The following is a 27,252-nucleotide window of genomic DNA, read 5'->3' on the forward strand; positions in this document are numbered from 1 at the left end:
TGTAATAAATAGACTTTTTGCAGGTACCGTATTTTCCGGACTATAAGTTGCTTTTTTTTTTTTCTTTTTTCATAGGTTGGCTGTTCCTGCAACACATGCTCCAGAGTGACTTGTATTATTTCACAAACAGCCACAAGAGGGCACTGTAGACTTACGAACTTTGCTGTTTTCTTACAGTAACACAAGCAAAAAGAGTCGAACCTCATAAGTCAGCTGCTTCAGTAAGAAAACACAAACTGCTTTGTACAGAATGACATGTTACAATAAAAAACAAAACAAAAAAAAACTACAGTACTCACAAAAAATGCGACTTATATTCCAGAGCAACTTATACGTTTTTTTTCTACCTACTTATTAGGGCTGTGATGACATGCTTTTATTCCGATTAGATTCAATTCCGATTTTTTTTCTTTGGGTGCCAATTTGATTTAAATTACGATTCTCACAAATCTTCGATATTGCTGATTTTAGGAGATTAAAAACAAAAAAAATGTACAGAAATTTTTTTTTTTTTGCTCGTTATTGTTTTTTTCTAGATTTCAATTATGAAAGAACCCAGTAGCCAGACCATCATTCTGCTATCATGCCCAAGAAGACAAGTAAAAAGATCAATAAAAAAAAATGAAAATGACAAATTTCATAATGGATTATTTTTTTTAACAAAAAAATTTATTTCAAAATTGTGAAGAAAAAAACCCAGATATTAGATTTTTCGATTAGATTTTCCCACCGCTACTTATGATGCATTTTTGGCCTAGTGCCACTTATACTCCGGAGCAACCTATATCCTGAAAAATACTTTGTTTGGTATAAATAAGTTCTTTTAGAAGTTTCTAAAAGCTTTCTACCCTTTAATTCCCCCCTAATCACTTAGTAGCTATCTAAATACACGTATTATATATCATATTAATGGAAAACAGTATAGGCAATCAAAATAGACATTTAAATGAAAATAAAATAAAGATACACGCGCTGAGGCGTTGTAAGAGCTTATACACAACCAAGTAACTTCAAAACTTGCTCTTTTTTCCTTAAATTTACATTTGTTTGAGTGTCATAAAGTTGAAACAACGCAAGTCGAGAACTGCGCAACCCGACGAGCGCCTGTACTCAGAAATGAAGAGACTGCCTCCCATTGACATTTTTACATGCATTTTATTTTATGTTCAATGGAGGAGTAAAAAATGTGAAAATCACAGAACTTTTGCATTCTGATCACGCAGTATTACTTTACGTACAGCCATGGTAAACAATGATCAGGTTGGCATGACAACGACCAGTTGCAATGGCTGATCATCCCTGCTTTCAGACAGACACTATTCTGGTTCCGTTTCCGGTTCTAGTACTGATTCTGCCTACAGCTCCATTCTGCTGTCTTCGTTTCTATGAAACTGCACTGTTACGGCCCATGGCCTGTCATCTAGCTCATCATTTCAACCAGCATCACATGGGGGATCTGATACACCTGGCTTTCTTCCTGGAGCTGCCCTCAATTTTGTTCCTGGCAGCTGTGTTTTGGTTGAGCCTTGGTGCCACAGCTTGCCACTCCTTCACTGACTGCGAAGGACATTGACTGTTTGGTGTTTGAGTTGACGCTTTTGCGATTACCGCTGGGTTGGTGCCAGCTTTGGTTGATACTTCTGTTATCAGGTTAAGTTGGTTGTTTTCTGACCTTTGATGCGTTTCGGGACTAGTGGGTCCAAAAATAAAGCCTTCATTTGCACATTTTCGTGGTTTTCTTTTGTTAATGTTGCCACCCCCATTTACCCCTGGACAAACTCCATTGAGGGTCATAACAGCACTGTGTTCACACCAGTTTAACTGGAACCAAAGTGGGAGGACTTAACTTGGGGACTAATTACTGGAAGCAAAATGGTGGCTTGAATTATCTGCACTTTTTGTCCTCTGTTGACTTTTTGTTGTGTTCTATTAATCTGGAGAAACCCTCGCCTAAACAGGCACCTGATTATGTCATGTTGGTTGGAACAGAAGTGGGATTAGTCTGTTGCATAGCTGACAGCATCAACAGTCTTGTCCTGTTTATGCAGTACAGTAAGTCCCTGTGCTCGTAGAAATGCATAAAACACACCCCAACACACACACATTTTCACATAGGCTTGATGCAGTTTGGGTAAACACTTAAGTCTTACCTTAAATGGTGAATGTGCATCTCGCTTCATTGTGAATAATGGAAACTCTTTGTTTTCTTGTAGGACTGGTCCAAGATGAAAGCTCCCATCCCTCTTCTGATCTTACTTCATGCTCTTTTGGTCCATTGCCTAAAAGTGGTGTCCAAAAGAGGCTCAGGTAAGTTCCAGCTCCTTCCTGCTTAAACTTCTTTTCAACAAAATGGAGGAAAACATCTGTTTCTACCCCTCATGACATCTAATAAGCAGCTGTTACTCTACCTACGTTGACAGATGTAGATGTTACCTTGCTTGGATTCTCTACATTTGATTTAAGGGCTGGTTTTTGACCTAGAATGATGCTTTTCTCCACAAAATGAGGGTTATATTTGGAGACTCCCACTGTAGTGACTTAAAAAAAAACCAAAAAAAAAAAAAAAAGTTTTTCTGTTTATTCAGTTATTTAAATTGAGACAATGATTGTGATCCGTGCACATCAGATGCTATGGCAATCTGAAAATGTTAATGATGTGGTTGCACATCCTCTAAAGACACCAGAAAAATACTTTCTAAGAGGGGATGTATGCAAAGTAAAAGAATATCCACCCTGCGGTTTATTTTTTTCTGTTTTTCTATCAGCTGTTTGCGTTTTTACCCATGCATATTAGGCACAGGTGTAGAAATAGCCCAAGGCTCAGAAGGTTCTTCCCCCCCTCCTTTTTTCTTTCTATCAGAAGTCCCTACAGACTATCTCTTTGGATGCTTCATGAACCATTGCCTGGGGCAAGGATTTTAAACGTGTCCAGTGATAAATGAGCGCCTCATTCGAGCCGGACACCCATCCTTTGTTCCTTCTCTTTTAGATCGTACGGCTTTATTAGAAGCCAATCTGGTTTCAAGTTAGAGAAAAAAGGATATTCTGGTCAATGAAAACCAGTCTGAAATTGTGTTGCTTTTATTTTTATGGATCAGAAATGGGCAACAGCTTAGTGAGAATCCCAGTTACACTTAGCAGGTTTCTCTTAAACCATATTTTTCTTCCACAACCAGTTTTATGCACTTTGTTTAAATTAGGTTTAGTTTTATTGAGAAGCCCAAACTTACGCCAGCATAGCGTTCATGTGATGTGTCCGATAGCCGCTGCTGCATATACTTCTGGTTTTATTACTTTATTGCAAACTGCAAGGTTTATTTATCATCTTTATGTTTCTAGTTTTTGGGCAAACATTTCCATTTGACTTTATTGTAAATAGGAATATTCAAAGGCAAAGTAAAAGATCAAGTGAACACTAATCAAACAAATCACTGATACAGTGACACACACACTTTAATTTGATACACAATAAGCTACTCCAAAGTCTGTAAACATGGAATGTTTTCATTTGTACCGACAAACACGTGTACACTCATTAATAAAAATTAAATTACTTGATTAACGTCTTCGGGGATCCATGAATTTGCTGTCTCGCTTGCTCTGTCTTTTTGCTAGCATGCACCAACCCCTGCAAGCATTGCACGAAGCTGCATGTCCACAGCTATTATCTGTAGATTATTCAATTCAAACCACTTGTCTCTGAGTAATGCTTTGTCTGCATTTGTACGGGGGTGGAACGGTGCAAAAACACAAAATGCATATCTCCCATACTAATCCCCAGCAATGCATATGTAGGAGAATGTATCCATTTGTCCTTTGCTCTGGTTTCTCTTTGCTAGAATGCTGATATAGCTTGAATGGTTGGGCAAACAGAATAATTATGAATATTTCTGCTTAAAACAGCACATCACATCAGTCAAAGCCCATTCCTGGCTCTCCTCTCACTGTTGTAGAGTTTAACTCCGACATTACAGGAGTTATTTGTATAACTTTGTGCTAGTTCATCCTTTTGAATCATCTTTCAGCTGCCTGAGGTGCTGGTTTATTGAGGTCATTGTGTAACTGGTCGGTTCTGAAGCTTCCAGCATAACAAAGCTACCTTATGACCTTGGTCTTTCATTAGGCTTCCACTGACACAAAATAAACCTGATTTAATGCTGAACATCACTCTAGGAACACTCTGTTGGTCTGTGATGCAGATTGTACTGTGCGTCAGAAGGAAAATGTATCTCAAAATAGAAAAGCAGTTCAGTGGTTGCAGGGATTTTGAAATCCCCAGTTTATTTAGCATTAGTTTGTTTGTACATACCGTTGGCGTATCAGATCTGTGATTTGGACTGTTTCCATCCAATATTCTGCCTCAGAACTACATTAAACAGCTAATACCTTTCTCTTTAGACCAAATGTAAGGCTGTGTGTACAGTAAGTTGGTAATGAGATCTGAAAAGCTTGTAAAAAAGGATGAATTAACAATTTAAGTATTAAAATTTGAATAAAATGGCAGGATTGCGGGCTACTGCCTTCCTTTTTTTCATCTAATAATCTGCTCATCACTTAGTGGCTCCTCACATGAAGTCCTCCAATCTGTGCTTGTTAATCCCCGATCTTGCTTGCTGTTTTCGGTCATTTAAAAAGACTGCGCTCTCTAAAAACAGGCCGTAATGTTTTATTGTCTTGAATAGGTCCCTCTGTGTACCATATTGTACAATAAATGTTCGTAGGAGCTGTGCCATAAATCCCTAAAAGTGATTGTTTGGTTACTTGGTGCCAAGCTGAACGTACTGAGTCATCACCCACCTGTTTGTTTTTTCCTGTGATTTGAGACGGAAACACAGAACTCTTCAGACTCACTGAAGTCATAAGTATGCATTTATTCTTCTTTTTGCACCTCTGAACATAGATTACATTCAGAGGTTGGCGGGAGCAGCAGAAGTTGGAGAGAATTTCTTCTGACATTGCTGAATGCAGAGTAGACATTAACATGTGTTGCAGAAGCAGCTAAACCTGCTGGAAATGTCCTAAATATCGCTGGAAATGTCACACATCAGCACCTGGGCATCCTCTGACTCCGTTTAGCTGATTCAAGCCTTCTAGACACCTTTCGACAATTGGACCCAGGATAAAAGAGAACAGCATGTGTGTTTGTTTTCCAGTCCGACTGATTGGTTTAAGTTTACCTGCTGCAGTGCGGAGAGAACTTTCAGTTTTACATGCACTCTGCATTGCTGCTTAACAAAACTGTTAACACACGCCCCTCCAGTAAACACTTGTGACAGCTGTAGCTTCACAATGACATTCTTTGACACCCATTGAGACAAATTTAGCCTCTCCCCTCCCTTCTGCTGTACTGTCATTAGTCCCTATTTTTTTTGCCAGACATTGAGGAGTCTCCTGACAAACGATGCTTACCTCTCTGCAGCCTCCCAGTAATTCCAGCTATATTACTCACTGCACTCTGATACATCGTCCCGCTCATCCATATTCGTAGAACCAATCTCTAAGGTGAAATTGCCATTTCTTCTTCTTCTTTCTTTTGAATGGACAGTTTAAGTTTATCCTTAGCTGTAAATACAACACACCAACCCAGCAAGGCCTCGGCTTCCATCATTCATCTGTTTTCTTGTATTCATGCTGAACCAGTAGATCCACAACATCCTTTGCCCACCATTCTTTTCCCACTTCTACACTCCCCTTTTTGCAGAAAGAAGAACCAAGGACATCAAGACAGTCTAAATTTACAGCACTCGTACCCATTGCTGCAGCCAACTCTGGGAGAATGTCAACATTAATACATCAGTTGAAGTATAGCCCCCCCTCCCCACAACGTCATTAATGGGGCTACTCACAATTTGGCTAGTAATAAGACTCGTCCTAATTGGACAAGACAGTGACTCCTAACAGGGGACGTCAGTGCACAGCGCAAATTCAATTACAGCAGGCAACTTGACTTTCTAATTGATATTAAAGGTTGTTAAATGTAGCAGGAAACTGTCAGCAAGAATTTTGCAGAGGTGACCCACGCTACAGTCTACACAGCATCAGGTTCTGTACACCACCTGAGGTTGTCAGTGCCAACATCTGACGATATAAGGACTCAAAAGGAGGTTGAGAAGTTCTTTAAAAGCAAACTCATGAGGCTTTGTCCAGGACTACAAACTGGAATTTGAAATTCAAGTCTTCCTGTGCATCTCTGCACACATCGAGGAGCGGACGTGAGCACATACTCGCAGTTCATCTTCCCTCGGTCAATACCACATACCTGTCACAAACGCTGAGTGATTGCCTCCACCGCGCCACACGTTCACAGCAGGAGGAGATTGATCACACGCGTGGTATTAGAAATGAAATGGCTTGCCACATGGAGTTGTTTCCCCTCCTGCTGCCCAGAGAGTGAGGAGAAGCCACTCAACAAGTGATAGATATAGGCTTCTTTGAAGCTGGGGTTACTATGGAAGTGTTTTTTTTCCTTTTAGAGCGGAGACGCATTCCGCAACCCTCCATGTGAGATGGATGGCGATCAATCGCCTGATTGATGAAAAGATTTATCTTTCTGTGGCTTCTTTCCTGGTCTGTAGTAATGTTACAGCAGCACAACAGTTGAGAAGAATGTCAGAAAAAAGATGTGGAGAGTTGCATGTTGGAGAATATACGGCACTACTAGCACCACTGATGCTCATCGCTTGTCTTCTGCTGTCACCATTTCTGCTTGTTTTCCTCTGTAAGACAAGCTCACTTTTAAACCAGTGTGTGTGGAGAACGTGTCTGGGTTACTGAAAAATCTTCACAGTGGCGTTGCTTTGTGCTTTTCAGTTAAAATTTTTGGAACTTTTGGAAGTTTATTTAATGGGTTTTTATGTGAAGAAAGCTTAGGGCTTCATGGAAATGTATATAAAAATAGGAACTTTTGTTGGGAGAAGACGAAGTAAAGACGAAGCAATGGAAAGTTTGTAGCCATTGCTTCATTAAAGGTTCATAAATCACTTAGAGCTGTTTAGCTGCTATCTTGTGGCTATCATGGGGCGATAATAGCTTTAGCTGTTTTGTTGTTTTCAGACTTGTAGATGCTGAGCAAGACAATAACCCCCAGCTGCAGCCTGGAGAACGGGGCAGGGCTGGATATTGGGTGGAGTTGGATGTCAAACGGGCGTGGTTGGATGTTAAATGGGCGTGGTTAGATGGGCAATGGGGGTTAGGGTTAGCAATGGCCACCAACAAAATGTTGTGGGGGTTAGGGTTGGACATCCAGCCCTGCCTCATTCTCCAGTCTGCAGCCAAGACCCTCTCAAGCAAGACACCAACAAAAAGACACAAATTTGAGGTATTGCTTTTGCCTTACTTATTGGGACATTTTTAGCAATCTTCTTTGGGAATGCTGCATAGAACAGCCTCCTATGAAGGCTAAGCCACTAAAAGCGACCCGTTCAGCATTACCTTTCATCCTGTCTCTTCTCTGAACTTTCTCATGCCATTAAAGGTCAGTCGGATGTTGTCTCTCATCTCTTTTCTCTTTCTTTTCCTAACATCCATCAATGATTTGTTGCATTTCTTTGCTTAATCAGCCATGCTGCATCTCCAAAACACCAAGTGTGTTGATATCCAGTTACTGTTGTATTATACTTTGGTGCGGAGCAAAACAGAGATGAAACAGGAAGGTTATCTAGCAATGAACACTGGGTTGTGGCTTTTTTACCTCAACTGTAAGTGTCACAGTTCTATAAAAACGCCAAATAATTTCCAATAAGGATCTTAATCACAACCGTTTTCACCCACTGACACACAAACATATCATAGGTTTTAATGCTTTTCCAAGCTTGTATCCGTTTTGCTTGTAGACTCTTGTGTAAAACACCATAGCTTAAAATATCAAGGAAGTGTACTGATGAGTATTTGGCCACAATATTTCTTTAGACATCATATCTGGATATAGACCATCACATCACCAAACTTCATAGGTATGTAGTGTATAAACTTGCATCAGTGTCACACATTTTCACATGGGGCCATTTTTGGTTGGTTTTTTACCAGAGTGAATACAAGCAGTACATGGATGGATCAGGGATGTATGACATTTCTCTGTTACGTTCAGTCCCGTTGACTGAAAGAGCAGAAGAAGCCTTGAGCATGATTCGTTTAGGATTTACAGAAATCCAGATTTGAGTAACAGGGTGGAATTGTGGGTGGAGTAAATACGATAAGACAACTGTCAATCAAACAAATATACCCCCAAGCATATCTATTTAGACTAATCTGTAACTGGGATGTAATAAATATAAAACTTGCCGGCTACTCAGCATCATGAGGAAGGTTTCCATCCTCCACATGGGATTTAATTTAGCTTTTAAACTTTTTTTTTTTAAAAAAGCCCCACCACCTAGTCAATACTGTTTATTTATTATCTACACATGAGCAGTCTTTAAACACTTCCCTACCTCCTCAGAAGAAAGTAAAGATGCATTTGGCCTCTGCAAAAGAATAAGAAACCTGTGGAAGATGAGATATTTGATTTTAAGTAACTCTTCTTAGTTATCAGAAAGAAAGTTGAAGTGTAAAAACCAAACCTGAATTTTCACAATATGCACATTTTACATATTTATCTGGTCATTGTTGTGGAATCTCAACTCTCTTCAGGCATTCAACATCAAATTTGATATTGTGAGAAATAATATGCCCATTCCAGTCTCCTTTAGCAAATTATGCAGCCCACTATAGCAGCAGGGGCGTTTGGTAGCAATTTGAGAGATTATATGTGTGGATGATAATGAGCTTTAGTCCAAAAGAGGATTTAAACACAGAGAAGGCTAGCCGCCACTTAATTCAAGAAAATCTGGCTGCCAGGTTTGGGGGAAGAAAGCTTGGGGGTAAAAGCAAAAAAGTCCCCAAAGAGCAGAAAAAGAGAACTGAAAGCGAAAGAAAAGTAAATAACATTTGTTATCAGGTTAAAGCAGTTTTGACATGAGCAGCAATGGTCTCGGAAATAATTTAATTCCCCTTGACCGCCTTGCTCTCGCAAAGCTTAGCCACCGGGGGAAATAAAGCTGTAGTCTCTTGGTGATATGCAAATCGCCTGAAGGGTGAGATGGGACTCTACCCAAAAATATCACACACTGAACTTGGACTCTGCTCACGGTGATTAATCCATGCGGGTACACCTCTGCATTGTGCACGGACTTGCACTTGTTTGTCCATGTAGTAGAGTTTAGAGGTTAGCAGAGTTTGGGGGTTTTGATTTGATCTCCTGCCTTCGTCATAACTGAGGCGACAGTTTGCCTGCCATCATCTCTGATCTTCTTCTTCCATCATTCAGCCTGTATTTTTCCCCACCGTCTCTCCTCTACCCCCACTGCATAATTATTTAGTTTCTGGTGACTTTCTCTATTCCTATAAGCATTTTTCTCCACAATTCAGACCAAACGGCCATTTTACCAGTAGCCTGATCTGTTGTTCTTAAACTCTTCACGATGATTCTTCTTTTCAGATCAAGTATTACAATGGCACAAAACTCTATTCTTTGGTAGAATTACACACCTGCGTCATCAGTTGGAGTGGAGCGGGATTGGGCTAAATGACAGTTCACTACACGGCGTGATAGATGGCTTCGCTCGTCTTCAACAGACCAAGTATTGAATTGTTTTTTCATTTTGTATGAATCTTTGCTTATAAGGTTTCAATCTGTCTGACCTTCATCGGGTTTTTTGGCTTTGAACGTCATGTTTTTATACACATCATATAAAATATCATGTTTAGAACAAGGATAAGTTTCTAATCGCATTTATTCACTTTCTGAAACCGCTTAATCCGATGAAGAGTAGCGGGGAATCTGTAGCCTATTGCAGCAGTCTTTGGGCGAAAGGTATACCTTGGACTGGTCGCCAGAAGTTTATAATCGCATGCAAAGTCTAAAGCAACAGACCAGGTAAGATATTAGAAGATAGTAAGATTACAAAAAACCAAAACCACTCAAAACAGGACAGGCAGGCCTGAAGTTCGAACCACAGACACAGGTGGATAAAGGAGACGATATGTTCATATGACTGGGTGTCAGAATGGTTGTATGGAAGCAGGACTAAACACAGGAAGAAGACACAGGAGGCAGGCAGCCAAGGCCGGATTATCCCGGTGGGCATCGTGGGAACAGGCCCAGGGGCCCATGCCCACTTGCTGTGTTGCTATTGGTACCACTGGCTGAGAGATGGTAGAAATGTTGTTTCACAGTGTTTTCACAATGGCTACATTTACATGATGTTTTTTTAATTTGGAATTAATAAATTGGAATTAAATAATTCAGAATTAACGTATTCTCCTATGAGTTTACATGAAAATAATAATTCAGAATGAATTTTTACATGAAACACTTCTTAATTCCTCTTTAGAGCGGCGGGTTGGGAAGGGTTCTGATTGGACAGAGGGTGCACGTGACGTATGACGTATACCGGAAATAATCAAAGTCGGCTCCCTACTTCTCGTCTTTTCAGTCATAACTTGTAAAAACTACATAATAAGTTCCAGTTTCACCGCTATTTTTATTATAAATGTGAAGTAGCAGCTCAACACCAGCATATTACTTTACTTTCTGCAGCAACTGAGAAGGAGAAGAAAGATAGACCACCGAACACGGGAGGCAAAACAAGGCGCGTCATCGGGACAGGACAAGGTAACGAGCATGCTCAGAACGACCGGAATTAACTCAGAGCGGAATGAAGGTTCACATGACACAGGAATTAAATAGATCTGGATTAAAATGCGAATAAACCAGACACTTACATCGGAATTAAGTTTCATTCCAAATAGAAATTAACATTAGGAATTATTTTTCATCAGTTTAAACCGGAATTAACTATTTATTCAGAATTAAACAGGAGTTAAAACTCCCATGTAAACGTACGGATTGTTGCGGTGGGGAAGGGGGCCCCTGGAACACTCTGGGCCCTCTGAGCCCAGGGACTTTTAATCCGGCCCTGCAGGCAGCTGAAGGAATTAATGGTTTAATGAGGAAAATCAAGACAATCCTCAGATAGGATGACGAGAAATGGTCACTCAGCTGTGGAACCAGAACTGAGACTGAGATTCAGACGAGGTGAACAAGGATGACACGGTGGGAAACGAGGAGCTTCTTAATGGTGAATGAACGCAAAAGATGTGATACAAAAGAAAAGAAATCCACAAGAACTCAGTCAAAACTCAAACTGCCGTTAGTTAAACTCAGAAAAGGTTCGTTTGACTAATCATGACACAACTGCTATTAAAAGGGAGAAATACCTGCTCAAACACTAATTACTTCATTTTTCAGGCCAGGTTTTTATAAAAACACGATATTCTAAATAAGATCAGCTGTATATGGAAATGTTGACATTCATTCATCGTGCACTGTGTAAAAGTTAATCCTTCCTTATCCTGAGCTGATGTTTGCTTGTGCTTCCCTCCTTCATCCACTCCAAAGGCATCTAGATGACATGATACTGTTTTTCCACAGAGAGTAACTTTACTTGATCTCTAAAATGACATTGCCATGGCAACCCATTCTTGTATTCAGAACCTGTCAGCCTCAAACATTGTTTGGTTTTCCGTCACAAATTCAAGTTATTTCAGTGCTGCAATCAAACACACAAACAAAAGGATTTGAAATACAATCAAGATTTAACAATATTAAAATGTCGGCAGCACTTTAAGCTGGATATTTGAGTTCTGAAAGTGTTCGTAACCCTCTGAGCCGCCTGAGTTGTTGCAGCTTTCCTCGGTGTCTGCTGCTTCTTGACTGGTCAGACCAGATCAAACGTGCAACTTTGCTTGTTTCTGCACAGAAAAAGCTTTAGTTTTTACTCTGCTGGAGACTAAAGAAGCATTTCACTCTTTGTTCACAGAGATGAGACAAAAGAAGTGAACAACAGATCCAAATATTCTCATGTTACTTGTATAATAATACAGCAAAGTATTCTGTCTAATCGTTTTTGGTTCGGATCAGTTAAACTCTGTAAAGTTTGTCCTTTTCCTGCCTTCAGTGTGAAAAAAGTGAAAGTAACCTGCATGAGTTGGGATTATTTAGAGGCTGTGGTGGCTTTAGAGGTGAAGGATTGAGGAAGTCAACGTGGCGTTTGATGAGGCTGTCAGGCTCGGCGGCGTCAGCCAGGCGCTCAGCGTGTGGCCTTTTTCAATGCTTCTTTATTGGAAAGTTTCAACACATCCTCTAACTGTGTTGATTCCCTGTTCACCCCCCTCCATCGCTAAGTGACAGCAAAGAATAAGAAAACACTACTCTCTTGTTCCTTTTTATACATTTTCTTTTACTCTAATTTCCCCCCTTTTTGTTTTTTCCGAAGCCCAACTCGGCTCAGTCAAAGCAGCGTCAACCTATTTCTGCAACAGACACAGTGAATCCTTGCAGGTCTCCGGGGACTCCTGCCAAGTTTGGGGCTTTTCAGTTCTCCCCTTTTTTCATTGGAGGGGAGAAAGGATGTAAGCTCACAAGGCGAGGAGCATGCCTTTGTTGGATGCAGGAGACTGACGCACTGCAGGAGTTTTGGAAACAAACCAGGTTGACTCTGTTCTTCAGGCCTCGGCTGCTGCTTTTCTTTCTGCTCTGCAGACACAAACAGGTCCCATTCAAACCCCGCTGCTTTGCATTTCTCTTATAATTAGCGGGGAATTACCTGGTTTTCTGCCCAAACGGAAACTATTTCATTTCATCCTTGGAAAAGTCGCGTTTGTTTGCGACGTTTTCGTTTCGACGCGTCACCTTTTTCCTCTGCTCGACTATTCCCCATAAACACGGCTTGTAATTTCATTTGGCACGATTTACAATGAAGTTCCGTCACATATTTCTCTGTCACCTTTATTGCTTATGCTTGATGTGGCGCGTGGTTGAAATATTTAGTCTTATTTATGATCCTTCAGGGCCCAAAAAATGCTTGAAGACGGCAGCTGACTTCCCTGCAGTGCAATGATCAATAAATTTTACATATTAATTAAGTCTCTCTGTCATCTCCAAGGCCTCTCCAAGGCCTCCCCCCACCACCACCAAGCATAGAAGACGTGCTGCATTAGGAGTGTGTGTTTTGTTCAGCGGGTATGACGGCGTGAGGAAGACGTGGCAGCCATCATAATCTGTAATTTACAAGAAGTGTTTTTCATTTACGTCCTTTTCTTTTATACGACGTGGAGATGCAGAAAGTTCTCAGCTGTGGCTCAAACAGCCATGAAATGCTTTTACAGCCCCGCCGGCCTTCTGGAAGCATTACGTTCTATTAGCGTGTGGAACGTAAATAAAAGGGAACATGACGGATTTCATCCACTCAGTTTGTTCCTGATGGTTGGGCAGGAAAGAGGAATAAATGTAAAATAAAAAAAAGGGGGGAAAATAGTAAAGCAAAACCAGATTTAAAGAGCATCAAATCTTCTGCTCCCTGAGATGCACCTCGGACGTACATGTGGATCCTGCCAGGCAGCAACACACTCGACCTCCCAGTCCCAAAGGTTTCTGCAGCATCAGAACTTTTACCAAACGGTCTCTCTCCCTGACACAGGATTAAAACTCCTCCTCTCCACAACCTCTGCTTGCTTTGAGACATGTGATCTTGCTAAAGGGCAATGCGACCGGTTCAGGTCTGATAGAAGCCCCCCCCTCAACCCGTCCATCATCGGACATCAGAACCACTGAAAGTAGATTTTTGTGTAAAAATCCAACTTTCAGACGGATAATTAAGTGGAATAGTTGAAGAGTTGCCCTCGGAGCGGGTGTAATGAGGCTCGTAGCTTCAATGTGAAGTCGGCTCGCTGCTACAGTTTCCTTCATTCTCCGAGCCTAATGAGTGGTGGAGAGGCTATTGTCTTCATCAGCCCATCACAAGGTGGAAGAAAAATGATCAAATCGCCTGATGAATGATTAACATCTCCGAACAAGAACTTTTCTCCACCTGCAAAGGCAATTAATTAGAAAGCGACGATAATTCATAGGCTGTTATTAAATGGCGGAGTTTGCTTTCAAGTTGCAGCCTGTTAGTCTGGTTTATTGAAGAGACATCTGGCCAAACATCTGGGGAAGAACCAAACAAAGCGGAGCGGTTTATGCTAATTCTATTTTTGCGTTTTGACAAGTCATCTGTCCCAGTTCCGTGTGAGTTGCACTCCGATGCAGAGAAAAAAAGTATCCAAATCCAATTCCAACACCTTTCATTTGCTCCACATTGAAATTCAAATGTGGCCTGATTATAATGTTTAATGTGGATGCCACCCTCAGCGATTTTAAAAAGCATGCTGTATAGGAATGAAAAGAAGCTCTTTTTCCCACTCTTCGCATGCTCTCTAAGGCTCTCTGTTGTGTTTTTTTTCTTGTGCACCAAGTGCCTGGTCTTAAAAAACACAAGGACAGCTCAGGATTATGGTTCTGTGTACGTCTTTCATTGCCTTTAAAATGCAAATAAAAGATTAGCTTTGAAAAGAAAGTGTTTGGCTCGGGAGGCAGTGGTAACCATTCACACATTTCTTCTTTTAAATTTCCCCTCATTTCTCAAGATCAGGCTTCATCCCTTCGCCAGGACCCAGAGAGCCGTGCAGGACAGAGGCAGTCCGAGCACCAACACTCACAGCTACGGTGGTTTCAGTAACGTGACTCAGTATTACTAATTCAAGTTAAAGGCGATGACGCCGTCTGCACGGCTCAGGAACATCAAAATAAGAAAAAACATCTCTGCAGTTTATAGCAAAAAAAAACCAAAAAAAACAAATGCAGCTGGATAAATGACTTAGTCATTACGCTGTCACAAAACCGTTCCAAACAGGAAGCAATTTTTCTTCAATATGTAGTGTCGCGGGGCGGAGGAAGGATTAGAAAACATTTTTTTTTATCAACAAGCCGTGATTCCACCATTAAAACCACACAAAACACATGCAATGTCCTCATCTATGCTTCAATTATTTCTCTTTGTCCCCTTATGGCCTGGTTTAGGTGTGTGGGCTACCTCTGCACTTCAGCTCAGATACATCAGAACCCTTTACAAATAAATCCCAGTTCATCTGCATCCCGGGGAAGTGGGACGGTATTCACCTCATGCATGATAAAGATCAGGTGATTCCCATCATTTGCTGTCAGAGTGACACCTGATAAATGCAAGTGCAACCCTGATTTTGGCAAACGGCACACTAAGTTTTATTTTAACCTTTCCAAATGGGAAGTCCACCACTTGGACTTTGGAAACAGATGGTGCTAAATTTGGGAGACTTCTCCTGAACTGTGTGTCCTAACTTCGTTCTGCTCCATTATATTATAAATGGTTTCTGCAGAAGATGATCATAAACTTGCACCATGGTTTGATCGAGCTTTAGAGCTACAGCTGCATCATTGTGCTTTTCTTTCTTTCTAGGCTTTTAACTTTTTCATTTCTGCAATGTGGCCATCGTCATTTGTTCCCCACCAGGAACCCAGATCCTAATATTTACTCGTCTACTCCAACAATATTCAAAAAGACTTTGTGGTTGTGGAAACCAACTCATTTCATGGTGGGTGGGCAGTGTTCAAGTCCTCAGAAGGATCGATAGGATTCAAGGTTTTGTTTGGAACATGTCGTTCCACCAGAATATGCAGAGTTCATATGAACCTGACCAGGTTAGACTACTAGCGTGTGATGTGGAGGACCCCAGGGATCTTTTCTAGGCCCACCTTCTATAAATTTTTCTTTGCCATTGTAGATCAAAAACTACTTTAATATCATGTACCGTCGTATTAATTCAGAGTATGTCAACTTCTAGTGCTTGTTTTAGGACATATGTATGTTTGCATCCATCCGCTCTTTCCATTAGGCGATGTTTGTTCTCGACGAATTTATCTTGAATTTCGAATCTTAAGATCTGCAAAGAGAATTTCTAATCACGACCACTGACAAGGTGACTCCTGCCAATTGGCTAAAAATGTTCCATGCTTATTAGAACATGGTACATGAACCTCAGCATCACATACGAAGTGTGTAAAACCACGTTTGAACATTGTGAGACAGCGAAGTGCAGATTATCCAATCAAACCTTCATGCAAGCCGTGTAGAATTGATCCGAGCGCACTCACTCGGGGGTTAATAACCCAGTGGGCATTCATGGAGTCTCCACTTGCTCCCAGGAGCGTTAAGGATTATTGACTGCTGGGTAAAGAAAATGGAGAAATCTGCAGAATAGAGAATTGCCACATAATTGGATTAAACTAACAATTTACTGAGTTGAATGAGCACTGTAATCAGAACAATGAAGCACCCAAACATCCTGGACTCTCTCCACTAAAGAACCAGCTGGGTCCAAGCTGAAAGATTCCTCTGATAAAGGTTATTTAAAAATAAAGACATCATCTTGTCATTCCTTTTGTTTGGTCTGTCAATGAACCCAACCGTCGCCGGTCTGTGTGTTTGGCGAGCCGGTGAAATGGCCGTGTCTTCCATGTTCCTTGACCTCTTTCCAGCCTACAGAATGGAGTCAGCGTGTGCCTGAGCAGCCTAATTGGGTTGACAGTGCAGAGTCTTGCTGCTTGCACACATGCATGACATCCAGACTTCTGACAGAGCCGCCTGCCTCTGCACTTCTTTGACGGTCAGAGACAATAGCACTTGAGCGAAGGTTGAACCACGGACACCTTCGACGCCGTCGATTTCATCAAACCACATTTGAGCGTTTTGCGTATTTGTTGTTGAGTTGTGAGGACTTACACACAAAATCATCAGCGGATAAAATGTGGCTCAGAGTTAATGAATAGATTTTAATGGTCACTCTAGGAATGTGTGTGTTAATTTTCTGTCAGAGCGCATGTGTGTGCCCGGTTTTAATGAAGCTGAATGAATTGTGCACGGGGTTGCTGGTGCGTGCAGCGTGATTATGTTGAATATGTTGTCTCTGTTGTGTGGTGCCAGCAGTTTAAACACAGGCTGTGTAGGTGGAGAGGTGGTGGGAAAGCGAGGAAGGGAGAAGCAGAGTGGAAAGTACGCGAGGCTGGGCTTCATGAATTCATTTTCCCTTCCCTCCTGTGTCACGGGGACCTCATCTGAACCCATTATGGTGGTAACAAGGTGACAGCGAGTGGTCTTGCTTCAGGTTTTGGCCCCTGGAGCTGTCTGGCTTCCTGTCCATGTTAATTAAGGTGGAGAGTGAAAGTGTGAGATTTGGGTGCAGTGTTGGACAAAAGCGTTTAACTAGACGGGCTGAATGAAGACAGAGTTCTCCTCTCTTTCCCTTAAACAAGTTTGCAGCACGATGATTCATGCTGAGGCCTTGATCCATCTCTGTAAAAGAGCTGCAAAGACACAGCAAACCATTATCTACACTTAGAATATCGTTCCAAGCTTTACAGTTGCATACCTCCAGATATAATGGCCGAACATTTCCAGCGTCTTCTTTCTGTGAGGGAAACATTGGTGAAGTTCACTGGGAGAGCATTTTTAGTGCAAAGTAAGTGGGCGATCGCGAGATGTCATCAATTCCAGTGCATGCCTGTTGCCACGGAAACAGAAGTGGAGAGGCTTTTCTCAAGGATCCTGTTAAACATTTAGAATGTGCAGCCTGAGAAAAGCCGAGGCGAGTGGCGATGTACGGCGGAAGATTGTCCACCTTCTTCCTCCTTCAGACCATTAAAACTGTGATGTGTGTACATTTGCACATACTTAAAGGTACCATTTCTATTAATTTGAGGATTAAACAAATGGAAAGCACTGCTTGCAAACCTTTCATTTAGCAAAAAGAGCAGCATTTTGTTTGCACGGCTGACCTTTCGAACGCTGCCCCTCTCATGCCGTTTTAAAAACCGGTCAAGCTGGCGGCTACTGATACTCGGATGTTTGTGTTTTCACACCAACTGCAAAACATCACCAAACTTGGTCATTATCTGCACAAGCGAGCCACGCTGATGCCAAGCTCAGCCCAAAAGCACAACAGCTGTGTGACACCTCCTGATGGAGGAGGCCCTCTCCTGAGGTAATCTCCCAGCAGACAGGCCCTAAATGGGAAAGGGCTCTTGCAGTAACGAGGTGGGCTCAGCAGATAGCAGCTCTGTGTAATTCCTGTTAATTACTGTCCTGGAGGAGATAAGACCTGGTTGGAGAGGCTAAGAGAAGCGATAAGGAGGATCAGGGATTCGCCTCAAGGATTTTCCACCCCTTGGGCAAAAACAGTCTGGTTGTCAAGAAATGGTCTGAAGTTGGAAGCTGCCCTGAAGTAGTTGCTGCTTTTTCACTTACGCTGCGGAAATAATTGGCACTGTGCTGATTTTTAAGGGCAATGTCGATGGCTGAAGTTGAGGTTTTATCTCATAAAACATCCAACATGCAGACGAGGCTTGACTGAAGGTATTTACTAATCGTATATATACTTAAGTAGTGTATAGCTCATGATGAAATCATGCAGTTATAAAGACTTTATCATGAATTGTTGTTGCTCATCATGAACTGATGATGATCTCAATGTTGATTCATGTGTTTACTTGTTCATTAATTGATCATCAATTAATGAACATTAGTTTCGTATTAATTCATCAATATGTTGACATATTTGCCAGTTTAAATAGAAACATATTTAATTCCCTTTTCATTTTTATTTATGCTAGACACACTCAAAGAAGTTCATTTGGGTGAAAATGGACATAAAAGTGCCTTGGGTGACTATTGATAAAGGTTTATTGTAGATTTTTTTGTTTGTTTTTTTGTTGTTACTAAAGCAGTCATGTATTTGATACAAAGCATTTCCTTAATATACCAGTGTCTTTATTACATGTACTGCATTAATACAGTGATATTAAAACTCTAATAATCACTGCGTTTTTACATCCATGTTTATCCAAATTAACGTCTTTGAGTGTCTCACATCAATAAAAATGAAAAGAAAATCAGTAGCAGTGAATTAAATATGTTGACATATTTGCCAGATTAAATAGAAACATATTGATGAATATACAGTAAATTAATGTTCATTAAATGTTATCAAATGAATCAACATTGAGCTCATCATTAGTTCATGATGAGCGACAGGAATTCATGATAAAGTCTTCATAAATGAATGAATTAGTTCGTTGTGAGTTAAATATTTAGTATATGATTTGTACCATTATTGTAAAGTGTTTCCACTAATTGTTCCATTAAAAAGTTTGGGTTATTTCATCAATAAAACTCTTAAGAAAATAAGGGAAATCTATTTAGAGGTTTAATATAGTTTAGAAGGAAACTTGCATTTAATACTTTCTACAGAAACCATTCAATCCCATCAAAGTGATTGTAAGTATACTTTCATCAGCCTGCTTCCCGTCTTTAGAGCCGTATCCTGGTGGCGCCCTCGCCTCCTGCACTCATCCATCCAGTAAAGATGGCCTCCCACCAAACACCTAAATGGGTTTTTTCCCTGGTGATGAACGCTGATGAAACGCTGACGTGCTGAAAGTTAGCTTTACCTGGCGGGAGCTAACCATGGAGGATAGAGCGCTAACAACACTCTGGAAAATCTTCACACACGTTTAGTTTCACTGAGATCATGGCTCACTCTGACATCTTTCTCTTCCAAAGAATAACAACCAATAACTGCTTCAACGCAGCGCCAGCTAAACTCCGTACACCTCAAAGTTCCAGCTCTGTTTGAGGATCTCCCGAGTCTAAAGCAAACAAGAAGTCAAATCAGCCCCCAGTTGCAGAGCTTTTCATTGTATTTCACTTGATTTGTTCAAACTCTGCATCATCCTGGGCTCCTCAGGGATTTAAAATGCAGCTTTTGCAGCACTAAGAACCTGTTTTAAATGCGCTACCATCGCATTAAAAGCCATTCTGGTTTGGGAGATTTGCTCTAACTGTTCATGCTATACCATAGCTTAGCAGTGATGTAGACTGAGGGAGAATAACTCTATAAATTAGACCCAACTTGATGGTTAGGAGCCCATAGTATAGAAATGCCATCTGTCAGAGAGACACAGTGGCGACGATGAGCTAATATCTTCATGTTGTCTTCATGTTCTAGGAAAGTTTGCATTGCATTGCAGGAGGAGTTTCCTGCAGGGCATCTGTTTTTGTCAACAGCTTGGTTGACCAGTTGTCTAAAGGTTAAAGGTAATAAAGTAATATAGTGAGTGATTGATGCTTAGTGAGCTCAGTTTAGCTTCGGAGGAGAGAATGATTGTTTTCTGTGGTCTGCCCAGCAACTAGGAGGAGTTAAGCATGGTTTATAATCGGGTGTTACTTCAGCATCTGGAGAGAGAGTTCTCTCTCCAAGCTCCAGCGCGTGCTTGTATTAGTTTATAATAAAATGTTCATTGTAAGAAGACAGTTGACTCTTAGATGTATTACAACTTCTCAAGACCAGAGTATTTTCCACCACAGCATCAAATATTCCAGTAAAACAAGAATACAAGGGGTTGAACTTTGCAAGGTACTTGAACAGAAGTATCACCCCAAACTGTTCAGGAGTGACATTGGTGTCTTAATATTTCAGCAGATTTGTTTCAGGACTTTGTAAAACCAGTTCTTGGGATATTTCACGGTGACGCAGCAGTCCGAGCTGAACTTGTTTCGCTTCGGCCACGCTGAGCTTTCACATCGAGGTGCGTAGCTGCGTGTCCTGCCGCACGCTGAGAACGGCATGGGGTGTTTGTACAAGCAGGAGACTCTTCAGATGCATATATTTATGTTCCCTGCTGAATTTTCAGAGGTCTTTTGGGATCAGTTTTTGCATTCTGAGACGTGACGTGAGCTTTGAAGAAACTTTTTTTTTTTTTTACTTGCCTGGATCCACAATCATCTTCTGATCCGAGCAAAGGAAGAATTATGGATAGTTATAGTTTATTTCATGATGGTTTACTATCATTAATGATGCAGAGCAGAGCTCAGACTGGACCAGTATCTTGGCATCGTGATGCTGACAGACTTGGGAGTCAAAGCAGCTCCAGGTATCTGCTCTCCTGTCACTCCTACATTAGTTTGGCTTCTGCATCCCAGCTGAAGCTTCAGTAACTGGACTATTAGCTGCTGCAGAAGCCCTGGAGTCTTGTCACCTACTCCCAGAAAGAGACCCTGCTGGGAACTTATTGCAATCATTATTTTTATACCATTGTATAGAGGTACAAGGCACACTTCTTACCATTAGTTACTATATAGATAAGAGCACAAGGTATGATGTAATCACCTTACTAATCCACTTTTCATCAAAACATTTGATTTAAAATTGAGAGATTTGGTAGATTATGCCCAAATTATGTTTGAAGCATCAAAAAACTCCCTTCCAGCCAATATTCAGAACCTCTTTAAAGACATAGATGCACACCATAAGTACAATTTAAGGATAAATTGTATGAAACCAAAGTAAGAACCAGTCTAAAGTCTGTGTGTGTCACTGTGATTGGAGTCAATATGTGGGACAATCAAGCAGAAGAAACAGTTTAAAAGGATGTTTAAGCCATAAAGAGGGATCAGGATGCAGTTAGCATCAGAGGGTGTACCGTATAGATGTATATAAACCAACTCAGTCTGTTGGTTTCCTTATATGGGCTGTGATAAATCGGCTTTCATTATGTTTTTATTTCCTGTCTTTAAAGCATCGTGAGATGACATTGCCATGATTTGACGCTATATAAATGAAGTTGAATTGAATTATATTACAGATGGGGGTTGGGTAGTGGTCGTAGAGGGCGTGGCCTGTGTGTGTGTGTGTGTTTGTCTCGTCTTGATGTTACTGTGTTGTGTGTGGATAAAAGTTGGTGTGGAAATATAAAAGCGTTGCTTCTTCTTCCACTCCATTTTCCAACCATCCATATCGACGTGTGTAGTTTACTCTTTGTTTTTGTGTAAAGTGTGCAGGTTTGAACAAAAATGAATGAAAGGATAATATATTTGAGGTGATTAATTGTGAAAAGACGAGTTTATTTGATCTGAATAATAACCCTACAACACTGTAAAGACGACACACAGTCGGTGTGTCTGAACCAACTGAAGGTCATGTTTATAGCCTTAAAGCTCTGAGTGGTTTTGCTCCCCGTGTTTGGGACAGTTTCTAACCAGACATGCTCCGGTGAAAACTCTGAAATGTTTTTCTCCTCCTCTTTCTGTTTTTTGCTCCTGAAATGAAGGAACCGCTTCCCTTTGGCGTTTCAGTGTAAAACGGCTCAAAACTCATTTTTTACTTTTTGGTTCCCAGTTGGATTCTTTTAAAATGTTTTCAAATGTTCAACTTTTTATTGAATTTTCATTTGTTTTATAGTTTTAATTAAATTTTATTGTTTTATTTTCGCTCATCTGCTTTAAATCTGCTTTATAAATAAACCTGAAGGTATTCTGGGACACTCATGCTATTAGATAATGAAAACATTTTCTGAAGCACCGTTTGGTTTTCCTTCTGAATTCCTGCTTTTGTCACATTAAATGTCAGTAACCTTTGAAGGCCACGTTTCTGTGGAGTTTTATGAATAATTTGTTAATGCTACACTTTAAAGTTGCACGATGAATTGACGTAAATGCTACTGAAGTGTGAAGCATCTATTGGTGGAGACATTTTGTTGGCTCTTGTGTTAAATATTTCATTTTCCCTTTTTAACTTTAAAATCTATTTTAAATCATTTCCTAACTTAAATGAACATTAATGAATGGTATAATCCAAAAGCACATTAAAAGTGTGCTGGACGACGTTTTCAGCAGAACTGTTGATGCCGCTGCAGATTCCCAACACGACTCCACGGATTTTCTTTTAAGAATAGTTCAAAGCAATTCTAAAGAAAAATAAAAAAAAAGGGACAAACATAATAAAATAAAGAACATGAGTCCTTTGGGATCCAATTCATTTCTTTGCCACATTCCAAGCCTCCATTAGCATGCGCTGGGGAGGAACCCTCTGAGTTGTCAGTCACCTCTGCTGTACCATGAAATCAGCCCAAATCCCAGTTGCTGTTTATCTTGTTTCTGCTGCAGCTGCGTCACCTCGCCAAACCTCTGACCTGATAACAAATGGGGGGGGTTTGTTTGAGCACAGAAACCAACAAGTAATGGGCGAAACAGCAGTATGAAAAATGGGAGGCTGATAAGACGGGGTGGCTCTTTGGGAGAATTGAACACTTCATGGAGAACTGGTATGGCTCCCCGGGGCTTCAAGTCCAGGGATGTAGGAGAAACGAGGCTAGTTGTCTAAATGCATTACTGTAATAAAACCTGGAACGGGAAGTGGTGCTGTGTATCTGCCTACTGACCTTGTTAGTATTAACTTCCTGTATCGCTCTCTGGGGTGTGCCTTCTGGTGGCCTGCCTGGAAACTCCTCATTTCTTACCTTTTTAGAAGTAAAATAAATCAGCAGTCCTCTTCATTCTGCAGCTCATCATTAGCAGCTGAAGCACTTTTTATCCAGCGATACCAGGAGACTAATTACATCTGTGTCACCACGAAGGTTTGGCTTCAACCTTCTCGTGTCATCAAGCCGTCGCTGCTGGAAAGAACAAACATCTGTAAGGTAGTTATTCAAATCATAAGCCAACCAATCAAAACTATATTAAAAGGAGATACTTTCACCACTACAGACTAAACATAAAGATCTCAATGTGCTTCATTGTCGGTGATGAAAACACAGATGGATTCTCATTTCTATCAAAAATGGTTTCTTATCCCATCAAACACTAATTAAACTGGATAAATCAGCACACAGTCCCTCTAATAAAGATATTCTGCAGCGCATGAGATCATTTAACTCTCTCATTGAATTAAATGGGACGACACGGCATGCTTAACCCTCTGGGGACCAAGGGTATTTTAGAGAAATAAAGCTGACTTCTTTTTAGTTTAAATGCTAATAAACACCACCTTTCAATGCCCCATAATGTCCTATACTTTGTTTTTTAATATTTTGAATTGAAATATAAACTGCTATGTAAATGAGGATCCTTTGCTTGATAAAAAGAGTATTATCATTTTGAACTATGACTAAAGGTACTGAAGCTGCACAGACTCTGTTACCAAGTTATACATCTGTTACGACGCCGTTGTGTCGTTTATGTTGAAATAAACTACTTGAGTAATGCAAATATTTGTTTGAGCAACTACGCATGGTATGCGTACGTAAAAGCTGTTGTTTTCATCATTTATCGGCCTTGTAAATACAGAAGGCAGCTATCCGACTGCTAACCGATGCAGAGTGACACTGTTTGGAGGCGTTTCCTGAGGCATCGTCAGCTCTGATTGGACAAACACGTGTCATGCACCAAAGACAAGGACTCTGATTGGACAAACACGTGTCATGCACCAAAGACAAAGGCTCTGATTGGACAAACACGTGTCATGCACCAAAGACAAGGGCTCTGATTGGACAAACACGTGTCATGCACCAAAGACAAGGGCTCTGATTGGACAAACACGTGTCATGCACCAAAGACAAGGACTCTGATTGGACAAACACGTGTCATGCACCAAAGACAAGGACTCTGATTGGACAAACACGTGTCATGCACCAAAGACAAGGGCTCTGATTGGACAAACACGTGTCATGCACCAAAGACAAAGGCTCTGATTGGAACACCTATTTTGACACAACACTGTATCACCTATGAATGGGCTACAGTGATGCTGGAACTACCGTCTGAAAGTCCGGAGTCTCCCGATTAAGAGGGGGAAAAAAGAAAGTTTCTATCTTTTAGGGTTCGACAGCTATGTTCAGATAAATACAACATGGTCCCTGGCGTCGCCGACGATACCGGCGTCCCCAGAGTGTTAAGGACACAAGACGTGTTCCAGCACTCCGGACCAAAATGAAGCTGTTGGATCCATTTAATCTGAATCAGGTGTGTTGGTGCAGGGAAACAACTAGAACACATAGAGGACTGGAGTTTGACTCCCCTTCTTTAAAGCACAGAGGATAAACTGTTTGGTTTACCCACCCTGGGCTTCTGCATCCACATCCTTTACGTTTCTGTTTGCAGCTTCCTGTCGGCGCCACAGACCGCAGCTTAAATTACTTCATCATGTAATGCTGAAGAGACGGGATGGCTGCATTCTGAGGGTAAACGTGCAAACCAAGTACGGCTCAGTAACTTTGTCATCTGATGAAGCCATCCAGGCTCCACATGACCCAGTTTCCAAGAATACTATGATGAAGTGATAAAACTCAAACTGACATGTACTCACTGAAGTATTTAACTGTCTAAAATGTGCAGGGTAAACGGATTGCAGAAAGGGGGTTTGGTGTTGCAGCGTTTGGGGTCTTTTCACGCTTTGTGCGTATTTGTGAAGTCATCCTTCGCAGCAGACCCACAGCGAGGTATTCCACTGCACATGTTGGTACCTGACAAGAAGACTTCTATTCACACCAACGCATCAGGAATTAGTAATGCTGCAAGGCTTAACAAACCTCAGTCTTAGTTTATTATTCACATTGCTCTTTGCTTATTTTTATCCAACAAGTTTCAAGTTGCAGCACAACCATAAATCAGACCACAGGATGGATGAGATGTGGGCACAATGCATGCAGTTTATCTGGGCGCTTGCCACCAGAAAATGATTCCTTTTTGCTCTCAGTGGAGTCGCAGGCAGGCTGATATGAACCAGATATAAGAGGTAATGTGTTTCTGGAACTGTATGCAGCAAATGATATCAGCCTTAGAATTCATGTTCAAGGTTATTTTTACAGACGTTTCACAGAAACCTGGAAACTATTAGTCAACATATTCAGTTAGTTTCTGTCAGAACTAGGATGTACCAATACCGATATCAGTATCGGCTCAATACCAAGCGTGTACTCGTACTTGGTATTAATAAAAGTGTACCGATACCACACTAGTCAAGCCAGCGCAGATGTGTGTGATGACACGCTTCAGACGTGTTTTAAAAGAAATAAATGCCTTGAATGTTAAAATGTGACATTTTTTGTTCCACTAAAAGTCAGATCTTTGTTTTAAAACCACACATTTATAGTTGTATTTAGGTAAAATGTGTCAAATCAGAATAAAACCTGTTGAAATAGTTAGATCTGTAATGTTATATTTGTATTGGTGAGGAAACTTCAGAAAGGATGGGTCATTTATTACAACCTGATGAAATCTTACACAGTTATAACAGCAATAATAACCAGAGTCACAGTAATGTTCACATAAACACATCTGGTATCGACAGATATTCACATTTCAGATATCGGTATCGGATTGGAACAACCAAAAAATGGATTGCTGCATCTCTAATTAGAACATCTGTAATAATCTGTGACGGGACTGAAGCATGAGTGCATTCACATCAGGATAGTCCGCTAGACTCTGTCCGATTGGGGACATGGTCCAGCTGTAAGGGGGGGGGGGGATCGTGTTCACGCTGTACTTTGGTCAAACCAAACCATTAGAATAAAATATCCCCATTCCCACCAGAGGTGGCGTTGCACTGGTATTTAGCTAAAGAGAGAACAAGAAGACGTGAAGAAGAAAACTATGGCTGTTTGGGGTTTTTATTGTGTCTTATGCAAGTATCCTGCAGAAATCCACTGCAACAATGGACGCAGTGTGAACACCAGACGAGGCAGAGGACCCTTAACGCCATCGCTATGGATTTACCCACAATGCAATGCTACGCCTAATGCAGGAAGGGACTTTTTGCTGTCCGCTTCCTGTATTTGGTCCACTTAAAACGGACCAAGACCTGTGTTTGTACACAGACCGGGTCGGCTTCTTTGATCCAATTTAAAATGGCGCGTTCACATTTCCCCAAACGAAGCGAACTTTCCGAACAAACGGACTCGGACCCAGAAAGCCGGATGTGGACGCGTCCTTACAGTGACAAGAAAATATTCCAAACCTGCATCAATGAAATCCGAAGTATTTCCTCGAGTTTCCAGCTTTCCACTCCTTCAGTTTACGAGTGAATAAACTGCGAAAAAAGATTTGTTGCAGCTAAAAAGAAGGAAATGAAGCAAAATAATGAAGCTAATCTGAACTTCTGCTACCTGCAGGTCCCCCTCCATCACCTTCCGTTTGTCAAAATGTCCTTTTAGGTGCGCATGTGGAAGAATGTCACTGTGTATATCCTTCGTAGGAGAGCTTGTCTCAGAGCTTCCATGTTCTGTTTTTAAACGACTGCTGTGTCGCCTTAACTAAGTGTCAGGTAGCAGGGACCTTATAGAAACCTACACGGTGGGGAACTCTCAGGAGGATTCCCAAAACACAATGCATCTGTAGTATTTATAATTAGTCTGCTCTGCGGTACCTTACTCAGCTCAAACTCCAGCTCTGAAGGAACTACAGCACGTCTCCGTCAGCCGCGTTTGCATCACAGTGGACACGCGACCGAGCTACAGCGGCAACGTTC

General features: G+C 41.1%; 1 protein-coding gene across 1 annotated transcript in view; it reads left to right on the top strand.

Moving 5' to 3' along the window:
* Positions 1–2,225: 2,225 nt before the first annotated feature.
* LOC306773712 (interleukin-1 receptor accessory protein-like 1) overlaps positions 2,226–27,252 on the top strand; it is a gene marked incomplete at both ends in the record, with an annotated part of 317,198 nt that continues 292,171 nt past the window's right edge. Inside the window, one exon of the mRNA XM_079263606.1 lies at positions 2,226–2,307. Coding sequence (XP_079119732.1) covers positions 2,226–2,307 — 82 coding nt within the window. The remainder of the gene's footprint in view (positions 2,308–27,252) is intronic.

Source organism: Telmatherina bonti (genome assembly GCF_933228915.1).
Source record: "Telmatherina bonti genome assembly, chromosome: 24".
In the NCBI taxonomy this organism is placed as follows: Eukaryota; Metazoa; Chordata; class Actinopteri; order Atheriniformes; family Telmatherinidae; genus Telmatherina; species Telmatherina bonti.